This window comes from Camellia sinensis, chromosome 13 (genome assembly GCF_055761805.1).
Source record: "Camellia sinensis isolate YWXY chromosome 13, ASM5576180v1, whole genome shotgun sequence".
In the NCBI taxonomy this organism is placed as follows: domain Eukaryota; kingdom Viridiplantae; phylum Streptophyta; class Magnoliopsida; order Ericales; family Theaceae; genus Camellia; species Camellia sinensis.
Genome location: NC_138973.1, coordinates 20055526 through 20070044, shown reverse-complemented (window position 1 = coordinate 20070044; position 14519 = coordinate 20055526). Strand labels below are relative to the sequence as shown.

The following is a 14519-nucleotide window of genomic DNA, read 5'->3' as shown; positions in this document are numbered from 1 at the left end:
ATCTCATTTGACCTTGCAGAGGAGTGTTAGTATTGGAACTTACTACAGACCCCTGCACATCCTGACTTGCATGCAATGGAGTTGAGTCACTTGTTGTCATAACCATTCTCCTTTCTACCTGCAATAGCCCTCACCATTGTTAGGACATACACAAGGAATACATTAATTAACAAATAAATTTTCAAAACTTACAGCCAGCTTCTTCTTCATAACTTTAGTTACTTCTGTAACCTGACTCCCAACCAAGCTTTCTTCTACCTGACTTTGAGTTTGGCTCCCGTCAGTCTAGGTCTGACTTTGGCTTCCTTCAGGCTGGGACTGTAAAAACTAAAAAACAAAAGTTAGTAATGTGTAAGTTTACAAAATGCATGAAAAATATGAATTAGTTGAGTGGAACTCACAGGATCTGTTAAGTAAGTGAATTGGCCCTTGATTGTGCATGTTCTCTTGTTATGTCCCAACTTGCCATAGTTCTTGCATGTCATTTGGATTCCCCTTCTTCCCAACTTACCTGAATCAATTACATCAATTGATTCATCAGTATCCTTCCTCTTATGCAGTCTTGGCCTCCCACTCTCTTCTTCACATCAGGTGGTAGCACTTTAGCATATGCAGGTGTTTGCCACATTTATTTACCATTGATTGGAGTCAACATGAACTCATAAATCCTGAGGTAGGTTTCAACTTTATATTAGTGATGCACATAATTTTCTAGCTCTTCACCTATATAGTTTGCAGCAACTACAACTTGGACACAAGGAATGCTTGATAGATCCCATTTCCTACATCCACAAATCCACTCTTTCAAGTCCACTTTATGTTGCTCACCATATGGACCAACAACTTCAAATTAGGAAGCCCCATTTCGTCTAGGAATCCAACCAGCTGCACTAACCTTTACCTCTCCAAAATATTCTGAATCTTAGGACATATAGGGCCTTTGTTGTACTTTTTAATTGCTTCATGTCTTTTTTGAACTGTTTCCATCAATAAGACTCTTATCTTCTCCAACATGGTGACCACAGGTTTATCCCTAGCTTGCAATATGCTTGAATTGAAACTTTCACATAGATTATTCAACAAAATGTCACACTTGGGGAAACTGCTGACATGACTCCTACTCCAATGGATTGGTGATCTTGCTACCAACCAATTGTATGCTTGGCCATCAACTCCATTGATTTCTTCCATGACTTTGGTGAATGCAACAACAGTGCTTGCCCTAGCAGCCTTCCATAATAAATCCTTCAATACCCTTCCCTTATATTCACACTTGAAATTATTGTACAAATACCTTACATAGAACCTGTGTGGGCATTTGGAAATAGCTCAGCCACTGGATCCATTAGGCCCTTCTGCTTGTTACTCATGAAAGTGTAACAATGATAATTTACAATGTTCAAATCTTGCCCCAACAAATTCAGAAACCACCGCCATGTTTTCTTCTTCTTCTTCTCCTTCTCAATAGTAGCATAGGCAAACGGGAATATACAATTATTTGTATCTATCCCTACTACAATCAACAACACTCCACCATGTGGACCTTTCAAATGACAACCATCCACACCAATGATTGGCCTACAAGCATTCTGGAAGCCCTCCTTCAATGGACCCCAACAGAAATACAATCTCTTAAACTTGGACATTTAGTCATCCCTTTCATGAACTTTTGCACCTTCTTTCACCTTCATGCATATTGTTGTTCCAGGATCAGTACTTCTAATCTTTTGTTGGCTCACCCTCTTGTGGTTATGACATTATTCATACACCTACTTTTACCCATGTGGGCCAACAAAAATTCTGTAATCATTGGTGTTTGAAATGGTTGTTCATATCATGCCCCAAAAGGAGCCAAAAAAAAGTTATAATGATGATCTTCACATTGAAGAAGAAAACAGAATTGTGTAATCAAGAGATTTTATTCCACCTGATAAAAAGCATCTGAATTTCGTTGATGTGACTGTAGTAGCCATGTGAGCCAACATTCTGATAGACAGAACAAAGGGTATATACTAGCCAACTCAGCCACATGTTACACAATAATCAGAGCACATGTGCACAAAACTCTCAAAATTGAAATCCATCAAATCTTATTTTCAGTCAATGTCCCAAAATTCACAACATTATAACCGATTAGAGCATATTCTTTTATATAAATTTATTAGAAGAATATTCATTGTTGCAAATGAATCCCATAACCACAAGAGGGTGATGGTGAAATATAAAACTCAAAAGTTGAATCAATTGAATTTTCAAGGGTCAAACAATAAATTATTACAATTATTCAAAAGTTCCATTCCATGTAAGAACCCAAAAATACGAAAACAAAAAACAAAAAACAAAAAAACACTGAAAACACTCCTTTTGTATCTTTCTTACTGCAGCTCCAAATACAGCAGAATTTTTTCGTACAGAAAGACACTGAAAGCATATGAAAGCAAACATACTGAATTTTCAGTGGAGCTGAATCAATGCAATCATTCATTTGTCCCACAAACGTGCATAACGGCACGAGGCCGATTTGTATACTGAGCCCGCCTCATTATGACACTTGGGAATCCTATTAAATGTGAGAGGAGAAAAGAAGAGGTGACGACGACAAATTAAGCATCGTATTTGCAGAGGTCCTCGAAACCCATGTATTCGTGTTGCTTAATCTTCCCAATCATGTTCGATATGCCTACCCCACCTATCAAAAACAAAAATAAATTGTATCAAGAAATCAAGAATTTCACAAGTAGACTATAGACATTGTAGTTAATGCTTTCAAAAACAGTTAAGTTGTAAAGACTCATTTAATTTATTGCCTGGGAATTTCACCAGTCCAACTAATGGGAAAAATGAAGCTCACCTAGGGAGATTGCGCTTACGAAGATCGTGATAGCCAGAATGAAGATGATTAAGGATGCCCTTCCCAGTATAATGATCAATTTCCGTACAACATGTTGCCCAATAAAAGCAGCAACAGTTGCCACAGCAACAAAGTAAAGAGCTGCACAAACACTCAAAAAATAATTGAATTCAAACAAAATTCAAATGGAACTCAAGTCTTTTACTCGTTATACTTTTAGATGATTTCTCAAGAGAATAACAGAAAACTGCTTTATAAAAACTGTTTCAGTAATATGGAACACTAACTTACCATAGGGTACCGGAAAACGTTTTAGAAGATAATATTCTATGACAGACATTGATGAGGAGAAGGTCATTGCAAAGGTGGCTGTAGCACTTGAAACCTGCACAAACGTTCTCAAGGAGTTTAGGACGAGACGGAATGCAAATGCTTGTAATTAACACAGCACAAGGAACCGTTTCAACGGCATGGTTGTTTTTATCTTCCTTTGCTATCTAAACATCTATGTCTGAGTTTGGGATTATATGAGATCCACATTTTGGAAACTTAGATCACCGTCCACGTGCTTTTTCCTAAATTTCCAATTTTATCCCTGAAATTTTTGTTCAACATACTACACCTAATTTCCTCATCCAGTCATTAAATATCAAATTATTCAAAAATATCCTAATAATAAAAACAACTCCAGAATTATTTGCAAACCTGTTGAATTATTACAATAATCCAGAAATAACACAATCTGCTTTTACAAGACCCCCCCCAAAAAAAAAACTTCCGCCATTTGTGTTAAAATTTTAATTTACACTAGCTTACTCGAATGGTCAAACAGATTCTGGAAACAAGAAGTCAAAAAAAAAAAAAAAATTGGAATCCTAGATTATCATGATTGACTTGTCTTGTTGTCGATGTTACATATAGTGGAAATATATTTCGAAGTTAAAGAATGAAAGCAGAAACTCTCTTTGATGTTACTTGGAATAGATTTCATTTTCCACAAAGCAAACAGGTTAATTTAATAATAAGGCAATATCAAGGGAAGGGTACAAAACCTAATAGTGATATACATAACAACGAATCAGCCATATTCTTCTAACCTGGATTTAAGTAGTAAAAGATAACCAACATGAATAGTGAAATATAAAGTTACTGCTACCCTTCTCTTTTGTTTATTTATTTAGTTTTTTCTTTTTCACTCTAGTGCAAGCACTGAAAACACAAAATTTTGAATAAAAAAGAAAAGAAAAGAAAAGAAAGACGCAAATTACCTGAGGAGGGACTCCCAGCTCCAAAAACAATGGACCTAAAATAAATCCTCCACCTAAGCCAAGCAGTCCACCAACTATACCAGCCAGTACGCCACAGGAGCAGTACAAGATCAGCTGGTGTGCTTTCAAGTTAGTGCCTGTATGTCCTCTTGATGAAATCTGTCTTTTCCCCTTGTACAGCCCAATTGCCTCGTACAAAGTTACCGCAACAGAAACTGGGATCTGCAGAACAATTGAAAAGATAAATTCACATAGATGCTTGAAAACCCAGTTTGCAGTCTGTAAAGCTAAAAACTTTTTTTTGACACTGTCGTAATATCAACAGAAACTTTCAAGTTAGTTGCAATTTTTACATGTACAGACTCAGTCCAATAGAGGAAAAAAAAACTACATGAATCTCTAACTTTTGGGTGAAATAATAAAATTTACCTGCAATAAGTTCAAGACCCAATATGCTGTTGAACAAGTGGCTGTATAGTTCTGTTTTCAAAAGAAAAAAAAAACAAAACAAAACAAAGCAACAAAAAAAAACTTATAACTTAATAAGATGTACAAAAAGGAAAAATCAAATATTTACAAAAATAAAATAAAAAATGAGGAGAAATAAAAAGAAAAAAAAGAAGAAGATAAAACCTTGGTGATCTGCAGTACAAGGAATGCAATCCACACGAAAAAAAGAAGCCCAAGCTCCTTCCAGTAAACATTCTCAATTATGCTGACCTGTGATGTTTATACGTATCAGAATTGAGGGATCTTTGGAACTGTAAACAGCTTGTTACAGGCTACTTACCTCTCGTTCTGTAGTCCCATTGGATTCCTTTTTGGTGCCATTGCTTGGGCCATCAGGAAGGAGCTTGTATTCTGCTCCCTCATGACCATTACCTGATATAACAGGAAATATGCGTGAATATTCCACAACAGAAAAATAAAAATAAATAAGCAAGAGGATCTATTTGGTGTTGTTATATAGAAAGAACACCGGATCAACTCACCATTTGCCTCCAAAAGCTTAGCAGCCTCCTGAAATCAGAAAATTGATATTCAGAATGGAAGATTTAAGATTGGTTGCAAAAATACACACACACACCATATGAAAACAAAAGCAGAAATCCTAATGCCATATTATATTACATCAATTTTAATCAGCACGGCTCGAAATAAAAATTGCAAAAAAAAAAAAAAATTGAAATTGCATACTTTCTTTGAAGCCAAACTATTTCCTACACAAGCAAGAAAAAGAACATTTCAGATACAACTGAAAACTAAGTGAAATGATCTCATTTTCTGACTGACTTGTAACTTCCGTTTTACTTCTTAAATGCATGAACCTCGTGATACCTTTTTCATTATTGTTTCTTTCTTCCATGTATCAACACCCTTGAAAAAGGCCTTGGTTGATGTGCCTGCAAACCGCCATGTAGTCTCCACAGTATGAGTAGGGCAGAACACATAGCAAGAACTATTGAAAATGCAACCAAACATTACCTATGAAGAGAATAATTAGTAGAACGGTGACCATCCAGTCAGCGAAAATCACATTGAAAGCAACACCAACGCTAATGCCCAGCATGAGCATTGGTTGGACAAGCAGTGCCAAGTCATAGTCAATGACTGGCATATCAAGTGTAGGATGCCTGAGCTTAAGATTGTAGTAGACAGAGGAGATTGCTGCACCCATGATCATACCTGAACAGAAAATAATGCAAATCTATGAAATTAGAACTGAAACAGAAAGTAAAATCAAGAAAGACCATTTTCTTTCTATGGCTGTCAACCAATTTGAGAGAGGAAAAAAAAAAAATAAGAAGCTTTAGTTTAAAGCTTTAGTCATATGAACTGCCTCAGCTATGACTGATGTCACAGTGAACCTCTGTACTGTCTCTGACGTCTGAATATTTAATCCTCAATAATGCCAAAACAACTAAAATTCACCTCCAAGAAAATTGGAGTCATGTTAATGCATTATATCATCTGTCCGCATTCCAATAATATTTTGCTTTCAGAACTGAAAAAAACTTATGAACATAGACATGTCTTCCATTGTTTAGAATGAATTCAAAACCAGACTTGAGTCAACTCATTCATCTTCTTTTCTCTCATTTCCTTCAATTTTAGAAAACAAAAATAAATTTAGACATACATATTTTAAAGAAAACTTCACAATCTACAAAGTTAATTGGAAGAAGTCACTGCATTCGTGCTGGTTAAAAACAAGCAAATCTTTTCTGGAAGTATTATTAAATGGATATCTGTCTCTTACATTTTGATATTGCAGTTGCTGATTTTTGATCAAACCCGATAACTAGGCTAAGCATAGGAACAAATATTCCACCACCACCAACACCACCTACACTCCCAAATGCTGCTCCAAAGAATCCAATTATAGTACCCAAAACAATTCGCCAATTGAATTCCATCTCCTGCAAATCAAATTCAACAATTGTCCTCACAAATCAATTCTTACAATTTGCACGTATTACACAACTTCAGCATGGCAACAAACAAACAATCAACTATGTATTTATACATATGCAAGCACAAGTGAGGTTGCTTCCATACAAATATGCATGCATACTACATAAAGATATGTCTACAAACTGAAGTCAACTCAATAGTGCCTTGTCCCAAATACTATCAGCTAAATGTATATGTACTTTTTTATTTATGATTGATGTTTTACATACTTGATTGACTGACTAAACTTATTATTGAATATAGAAATTAGAGTACATAGATTTTTAATTTTTATTTTTAGTTTTATGTTTATAATTTGTGATTGTGTCAATCACTGATTTAGTATTGTTTCCTTATTTATATCGTTTCCTAAATTGTATAATGAATCTATTATATATACATAGCATCTACCTCATTCATGGATAAGCCAAATAATTCTTTCCATTCTTTTTAGTATCAGAGTTAGGTTAAGTACCCAGTAATTTTGCTTCACCAGCGGGCGGAAGCCTTACCTTTGCCCCCCCGATATTTTTTTAATCACAATTCATTTTTTTGTGTGTTTCTGTCCCACTTTATCTTTCTCTCTATTTCAACCTCAAATAAGTTTCTATCTTCAAACCTATTTAAGTTTGAGGGGGGTATTATACCTATATCATGGTGATATACCATGTGACCATCCAAGCCACCCCCTGACGCACTTTCTAATAAGTCACCCCCTAGCACACTTAATCATCTGTTGCCATCATCATTCAGCACCACATCATAAGATATGTGTGTAGCACGCTTACTGGTTCAACATCCAATTCTCTACATCGGTCTAGCATGACCCCTTTAACCTGTCCCGACATTGATTCCGATTAGTCTCTACAACGGTCTGACATGACCCCTTAAACTGTTCCGACATTAATTCCGGTCAATTCCTACAACGGTTTGACATGACCCCGTAAACTGTCCCGACATTAATTCCGGTCAGTTCCTATAATGGTCCAATATGACCTTAAACTGTCCCAACATTAGTTCCGACCAATTTGTAAAATAAACTATCTCCCAGCATTAGCTCCGACCTCTAATGCCAACCAGGGTGTTTCCTGACCATAGATGCTTTGGTAGCTCTTCTAGGATAATTCAATCCCTGTTTTTTTCTCTTTCTACAGTGTGGTGCTAATGTATTAAACACTTTTTGGCCTTTTTTATTTAGTGGACTACCAAATTTGTTCGGTAGCATTTATTTGGACTAGCCATTGAGTTTTTTCTGATTTCTTCCAGTCATCTGTTGAAAAGTTGCGATTGTTGAATATCTTCACACCAGCTTGAGGGGGAGTATTGAATATAGAAATTAAAGTATATAAAATCATTTATTTTTAGTAGTATGTATATAATCTGTGATTGTATCAATTACTGATGGAGTATTGTTTCCTTATTTATATTGTTTCCTAAATTGTATGATGAATCTATTATATATACATGACATCTACCTCATTCATAGGTAAACCAAATAATTATTTTCATTATTTTCTTATTACTAACATGAGCATTATTTTATATTTTTTTTCCATAACCTTCTGTTTTCAGTCTTGATGTGCATTCGAGGCTTGATTTTTCCTTTTGAGCTCAAGCTTGAGCTTGAACTCAAAAACATGCACAACGTGCAAGTTAATCTTGGCTTGTTTATATAATCGAGTTGAACCAAGCCGAGGTCAAGCTCGAGTTTTATCGAGCAGAGCTTGAACACACTACTATTTGGCTAAGCTTGCAACCCTATCCATTTAAAGGTCAACCAACCCACAAAGAAAAATATAAAGCAAAAAGAATATAACACCAACTAGACCAATAAATTAACAAGTTAGTTGATTTGGACCATCTTTGTTAATTATTATGCAAAAATGGGTAATAGCAATGGAATCAACATAACATCTCCAATCCTTCATCAATTTTTTCATCAAATTCAAAATTGAGGGAAAATGGCTAGAAGTGTGCTCCAACCATTTTATCAAATCTGTATCAAATCACGGCATGGGCAAATTTTTTATTTTTTTTTTTTAAACCAAAACAAGGATGAACCAAATCCATCACCAAATTTCCCAGTCATATTTTTTCTTGTATTTGATGAAATTTTAAAAAGAGAACTGATTGGAGATGGGTATTTTTAAAAAAATAAAAAATAAAAAATGGTTAAAACTGAAGCTTGGAATTTTTCAAAAAGATTTGAAAAAAAAAAACAATACAAAAAGAAAGAAAAGAAAAGTCTTCAAGACGTAATCAGATAGATAATTTGACTTACAGGCCAAACATGTTGGTACCCAGATTCATTCGATTGCCACAAGAAATTCACAAACTGTGAAAAATAATCTGATCCTGATGCTTCTTGGGCAGGGGTATAGGTTGATGATTGCTGTTTCAAGCTTCTTTCAGCTGCAACAAGCACTGATGCTAATAAAAAATTCCACGATATCAACGATATCGATCTCAAAACCCTCCATTTCACTCCAATTTCCGCCATTCAACTCCAATACCTCAAACCTTTTTCCAACTCAACTCTTCGATTCTCTCTCTCTCTCTCTCTCTCTCTCTCTCTCGAATCCCAACTACCAAACACTGGCTCTCACTTTCTCTCTCTACAGATATGCATCTACAGGGCAATAAATGTAGTTCTGAATCACAAGAGAATCCCGAGGAAAATATTAGAGAGACAAAAAACTTTTGTTACGGCATGCGGAAGAGAGATGAGAAAATTTTCTGAGAGAAAGGAAGAGAAAATGCGAGAAAATTAAACCGGAGAAAGGATAGATTTTTGCTTTGTTAGGAATGGGTCTTGTGATTGCAGAGATGTTTAGGAATAAAAAAAATGAAAATTTAAAAGAGAGAAATGGTGGTAAGCCCAAAAGAGAACGAAGAGATGTTTCAATGGAATTTTGGGATTTGGGGATTAGATTCATTATATAGGAAACAATACTCACTTCACTTCATGCCTTTCCCTTTCACATGGTTAAATTACCAATATGTCCTGCTAATTATGCTTATTCCTTGTGATAGTCTCGTTTGACATGTGGTCTGTTTTTGTACATATCATCATAAAAAAATTAAAAATGTTTCAAATATTTTAATTTTTTTATCTCATATTTTACTTAAAAAATTACTAAAATAACTTGTTTTTAAATAATTAAAAATAAATCTTAATCAATGTGTTTGATTTGAATTTTTTGAATTAAATTTTTTGAAAAATGAGTTTTTTAGTTTTCGTATTTTTTTGTTTTTAGTGAATATTTTTTAAATTTTAAACATTTTTTTTTACTTTTTTAGATGCACCTTACTTAGATATATCTAAAAAGTAAATTTTGTGAAAAAATATTTTAAAAATTTAATAAATACATAAAAATATAAAAAAATGTACTTAATTATTGTATTTTTTTATATTTTTGGTATTTAGTGAATTTTTAAAAGATTTTTTTTTTCCAATTTTTTTTCACTTTGTAGGTGTATTTATGTTAAGTGTGTTTAAAAAGTAAAAAAAAATCAGTAAAAACAAAAAACACGTAAAATAAGAAAATAAAATTTTCTGAAAAGTGTTTTTGAAAAAATGAAACCAAGCAAGCTAAACAAATTTATTATTAAAAATAATTTTTTATGACTTTTTTTTTTTGGCATATGTCGTTAAAAATTGACAATTTTTAAACTGTCGCTGAAAATTAACAATTAATTTATTTTTAAATAGTGTTTAATGAAAAATATTATTAATTATCATAGGATCTATTAAACAATAAATTTACCTAGTAAAACCTACAAGTAAATCCCTTTTTTCACATTGGCTTTTCCTAATTTGTTTTGAGAACATAGTTAAAAGTAACTTTTTAACTTTCTTGATCTACTTTTTTGCACATTATTTTAAAAGAAAATAAAAAAATTAACTTTTAATCTATTTCTCAAAATAAACTATCCCATATGATCTTCAAAAAATTATTACAATGTATGGACAATTTTATGATTTTAATTATTAGTAATATCAATAAAAATTATTATTAATTTGTAATTATTTTTGAAGTTGTATACTGATGTGAAATAATCCCATTAATAAATCTATATTTAGTGGGAAAAGTATATACTGTGTTAGACCATCTCCAATGATTACTCAAAATTTTCATCAAATTCAAGTCTTTTTGTTGTTCCAATAGTTGCATCAAATAAATATCAAATTGAGAATTTTACTTTTTTGTCATCAAACTGAGGACCAATGTGTCTTTCATAAAATCACTATCCATTACCGTTGTCGAACGTCCCTCCGAATGTCCTCCCAAATGACCACTTCAAGGCAAAATTTTGTAAAAAAATTGCATTGGCCAGTCGACCACCTCAAGGCAAAAAAATAAAAAAATAAAAAAATAAAATTTACACTGGTCGATCGACCAGCCAAACATCCTCCCGGTAGTCTGCTCGGTCAACCAGTATTCTGATGAAATTTTAAAATCTTTCGTTGAAATACTTGATATCAAACTAAGCTTTTATTCAAATTTAATAAAAAAAATTGATGCACCGTTGAAGATGCTTTAAGATCACCATTTTATACAATTTTATTTATTTATTTGTAATCAATTACAGAATAGATATACTATTTTGTAATAAGACTTGTTCTATAGATTGTATTTGATTTTGTAATTTTAGATTTTTTTGTCAATTTTTAAAGAAAAAATGCTAACGATTATCTTTAGAATATGTTGTGTATTCAATTTTTGTATTAATTTTTTATTTTGCGTAACAGATTGATTGATAAGAACTTTTAAGGATTTTATAGAAATTTAAAAAAAATTATGTTAAGAATAAATAAAGAGAGATGATGGAAGATGTTCTATAAATGTTACTCCTATATATTTTTTTAATTTTTATAGCAAAATGTGTATCATTTATTACTTATCTTTTAATAAAAAATTTATAATACATGAAAATATTTAAATATAACATTTTGATCAGTATTAAAGAAAAGAAAATTTGAAACAAACTACATTTTATTAAGACGATCAATTTACAACCCTAAATAGTGATGTTTGAAGTTATACATTATTCCTAATAAGAGAACAAGCAAATGAAATTGAGGCAACATAATTTGAATTTTAATCAAATTGTTATTAGCTTTATATGATTTTAAGTCTATTAAAATGACCTTTTTAATTTCATAAAAATGTTATTTTCATGAAACAACAATGCTATAGAGCTCTAAACGTAGAGCTCTAAAAAGAGCTCTACTGAGCTGGCATATCCAAAAAAAAAAAAAAAAAAAAGAAATTCAAGCTAAAACATCACACCAAATTGGACCCCACACACATCCATGTCATTAGTGCATGTTTTAGAGCTCTTATCCTAGAGCTCTCAACCATTATTCTTTCACGAAAAATGATCAATCCCTACAAATTTCTCTCACAAGAATATTTGTTTACAAATTTTTACCAGTAAGAGTTTATGTGAACTCTTATCAATGAAAAATTGTGAATAATACTTTTGTGAGAAAAATTTGTGGGGCATAGCACTACCGTATTTTTCCTTTATTCACAAACTATAAATGTCTTCAATTTAACAATATAACCCCCACTCTCTTCTATTACCAGTAATTACTATCAATGTCTATCTATGTCAAAAAATCTCCACCATGACATATTTTAGCTTAAAAATAAATAATAAAAAAATATAATTCAAACGGTCAACGAGCTATTTAAAAAAAATCAAAGATTATATTTTTCTTTATTTTTTGCATATTTTTTCATAAAAAATAAAAGAATTATCCCAAAATATTAATTCTTTTACCTTATATATAACATATTCTCAAATGAGAGGCTTAAGCTTATTACCAAACTCACCACCTACACCATGGTTATCATCACTACCACCTATCTCACACATCATGTGAGTTTCACATCTATATGAAATATTTGATAAAATTTTTGATCATTTTTTAAAAATCTCTAACATTATTCTTTAATTATTAATTAATTTTTATATAAAAGCGCCTTATTTTTATTATTTTTCAATTAATTTGTTCAACAATTTTAACTAAAAGCTCAATTTAATATAACTCACTGTAAAATATATATATATATATGTAAAACATTTTTAAAACATCTCCTTTACCCGGTTTAAGTGAAGAAAAATAACACATACACGCATGATCACGATCACATGGTTTGATTCTCTCCAACGCGATTCATGCAACTCTTATGCTAGAGTAGGTAAAAGTGAAAAAGTTATTATTTATAAAAGTGAAAAAGTCAAATCCTTGTTAAAAAAATTTCAAAAAGTCTATATGTACAAGCACGAAATTTTTTATATAATTTTATTGATCAAGTTTACACTTCTCCAAACGTCGTCGCCCTACTCCTTGAAAACACAAACGTGAGCTAGTCGGCGGGTGTATGCCGGATACCTCTCCGATACCTAAGTCAGCAAATAAACAATAAACAAAAGCTTTATATTCGAGAGTCAAAATTGTGATACCTATACATAGGTCCTGCTATGAGCTTTTATAGACTCTGCTTGGCACAATCCTAATAGGATTCCAAATCTCCTTATAAGAGTCCTCCTATGAATCACACACTTTACTCACTACCAACCAAGTGAGATGGTTTGCACAATTCTAGTAGGACTGTACTCTCCTTAACAGAGTCCTTCTAGGAGTCTCATACCCAAGGATGATGTTTATCCTTACAATACCCTATCACTACAAGCCAAGTGAGATGGCCACACTTTGTTCGGCTGCTGATGCCCAACCGAGATAACTTGCTCTGAACCGCACCGTGTTTTATCGAGCTGCGCATAGCTCGGCCTTCTAGAAATAAAATGCCACGGTTCTGCCGTGGACTCCAAGTTATGTAGTTTAAGGTCCAGCAATCACCTCCGACCTGTCTGCATAATCACGATTTACTTTGAATTCTCTCACCGGGCTATCTCTAGCTCGGCTTCCTATATGTAGCCGACATAACACTTCGGCTTACCGAACGACTGTAACTAGAGCTCACCAACCGGCCTGTCAACCCTTGTTCCCACACCGAGCTATCTTACTTGGCCCACAACGCAACCCAATATTCAGAAACAATGCTTCCTAGCTCAGCCCAATTTGGCTATACAAATTACCCTCTCATTATATTATTTCTAAAAAGTTTGTGGAGAAAGTTTAGAGAGTAAATTTATTATTTTGTCATTTGAATTTAATTACTTAAATGTCAAAAAATTAAAAGTTAAACAGTCAACAAAGGTAAAATAGTAATTTTGATTTTATTATAATATTTTATTACATATCTTTTTGTAAAAAATTAAAATATTATCCTAAATATACATCTTCTTTTTCTCTACTTCACATCCCAAACAACCTTTTTAATGATGTGAAATAAATCTTACTTTCTTACTTCTCATTTTTTCTCTGTTTATCTCTCTCTATTCTTTCTTTCTTTTACTTCTTGAGAGGCCAAAAGACCCGTTTGGTACAACTTATAGGTAGCTTAAATCAATTTTTGGCTTAAAATAAGTCATTTTAGAGTGTTTGATTGAGCTTATGAGAGATAGATTATAACTTAAATTAATTGATTTTGAGCTAAAAGTTGTAAGCTGCTTGAGAGATTTTTTTTTTATTTTTTTTTAGCTTATGCACGCAGCTAGTTATAGAAGGGGTGAAATGACCTAAATGCCCCTTCAAAAATTTAGAAATTACCAAAACACCACTATATAAACTCGACACTCAAACATTGTTCATGTCTAGAGAAAGAGAGAACGTGAGAGGTGATTTCTGGCGTCTGAAAGGCGATTTCCAGCGACTATTTCTAGCTAAGATTTCGAGTTGTTCTCTCTCTATCTCTCTGTTTCTCTCTCTGGCATTGGTTCGTCGCCATCATGATATGTCTCTCTTCGTCTTTGAACCATCGCAATCTATCTCTCTCTTTCTCGCCATCGCGATCTGTCTCTGAACCATT

The 14519-nt window shown here is 32.9% G+C and overlaps 1 protein-coding gene across 1 annotated transcript; it reads right to left on the bottom strand.

The window, feature by feature from the left end:
* Positions 1–2215: 2215 nt before the first annotated feature.
* Positions 2216–9555, bottom strand: LOC114321787 (sulfite exporter TauE/SafE family protein 3). The gene is made up of 12 exons (XM_028268996.2): positions 8855–9555; positions 6380–6539; positions 5605–5805; positions 5458–5522; positions 5112–5139; positions 4910–5001; positions 4753–4839; positions 4549–4599; positions 4120–4341; positions 3143–3236; positions 2852–2992; positions 2216–2689 (listed from the first exon to the last, which is right to left on the bottom strand). Exons 1-12 carry the CDS (start codon positions 9071–9073, stop codon positions 2604–2606), a joined length of 1446 nt encoding a protein of 481 aa, XP_028124797.2. The 5' UTR covers positions 9074–9555; the 3' UTR covers positions 2216–2603.
* Between the last annotated feature and the right edge of the window lie 4964 nt (positions 9556–14519).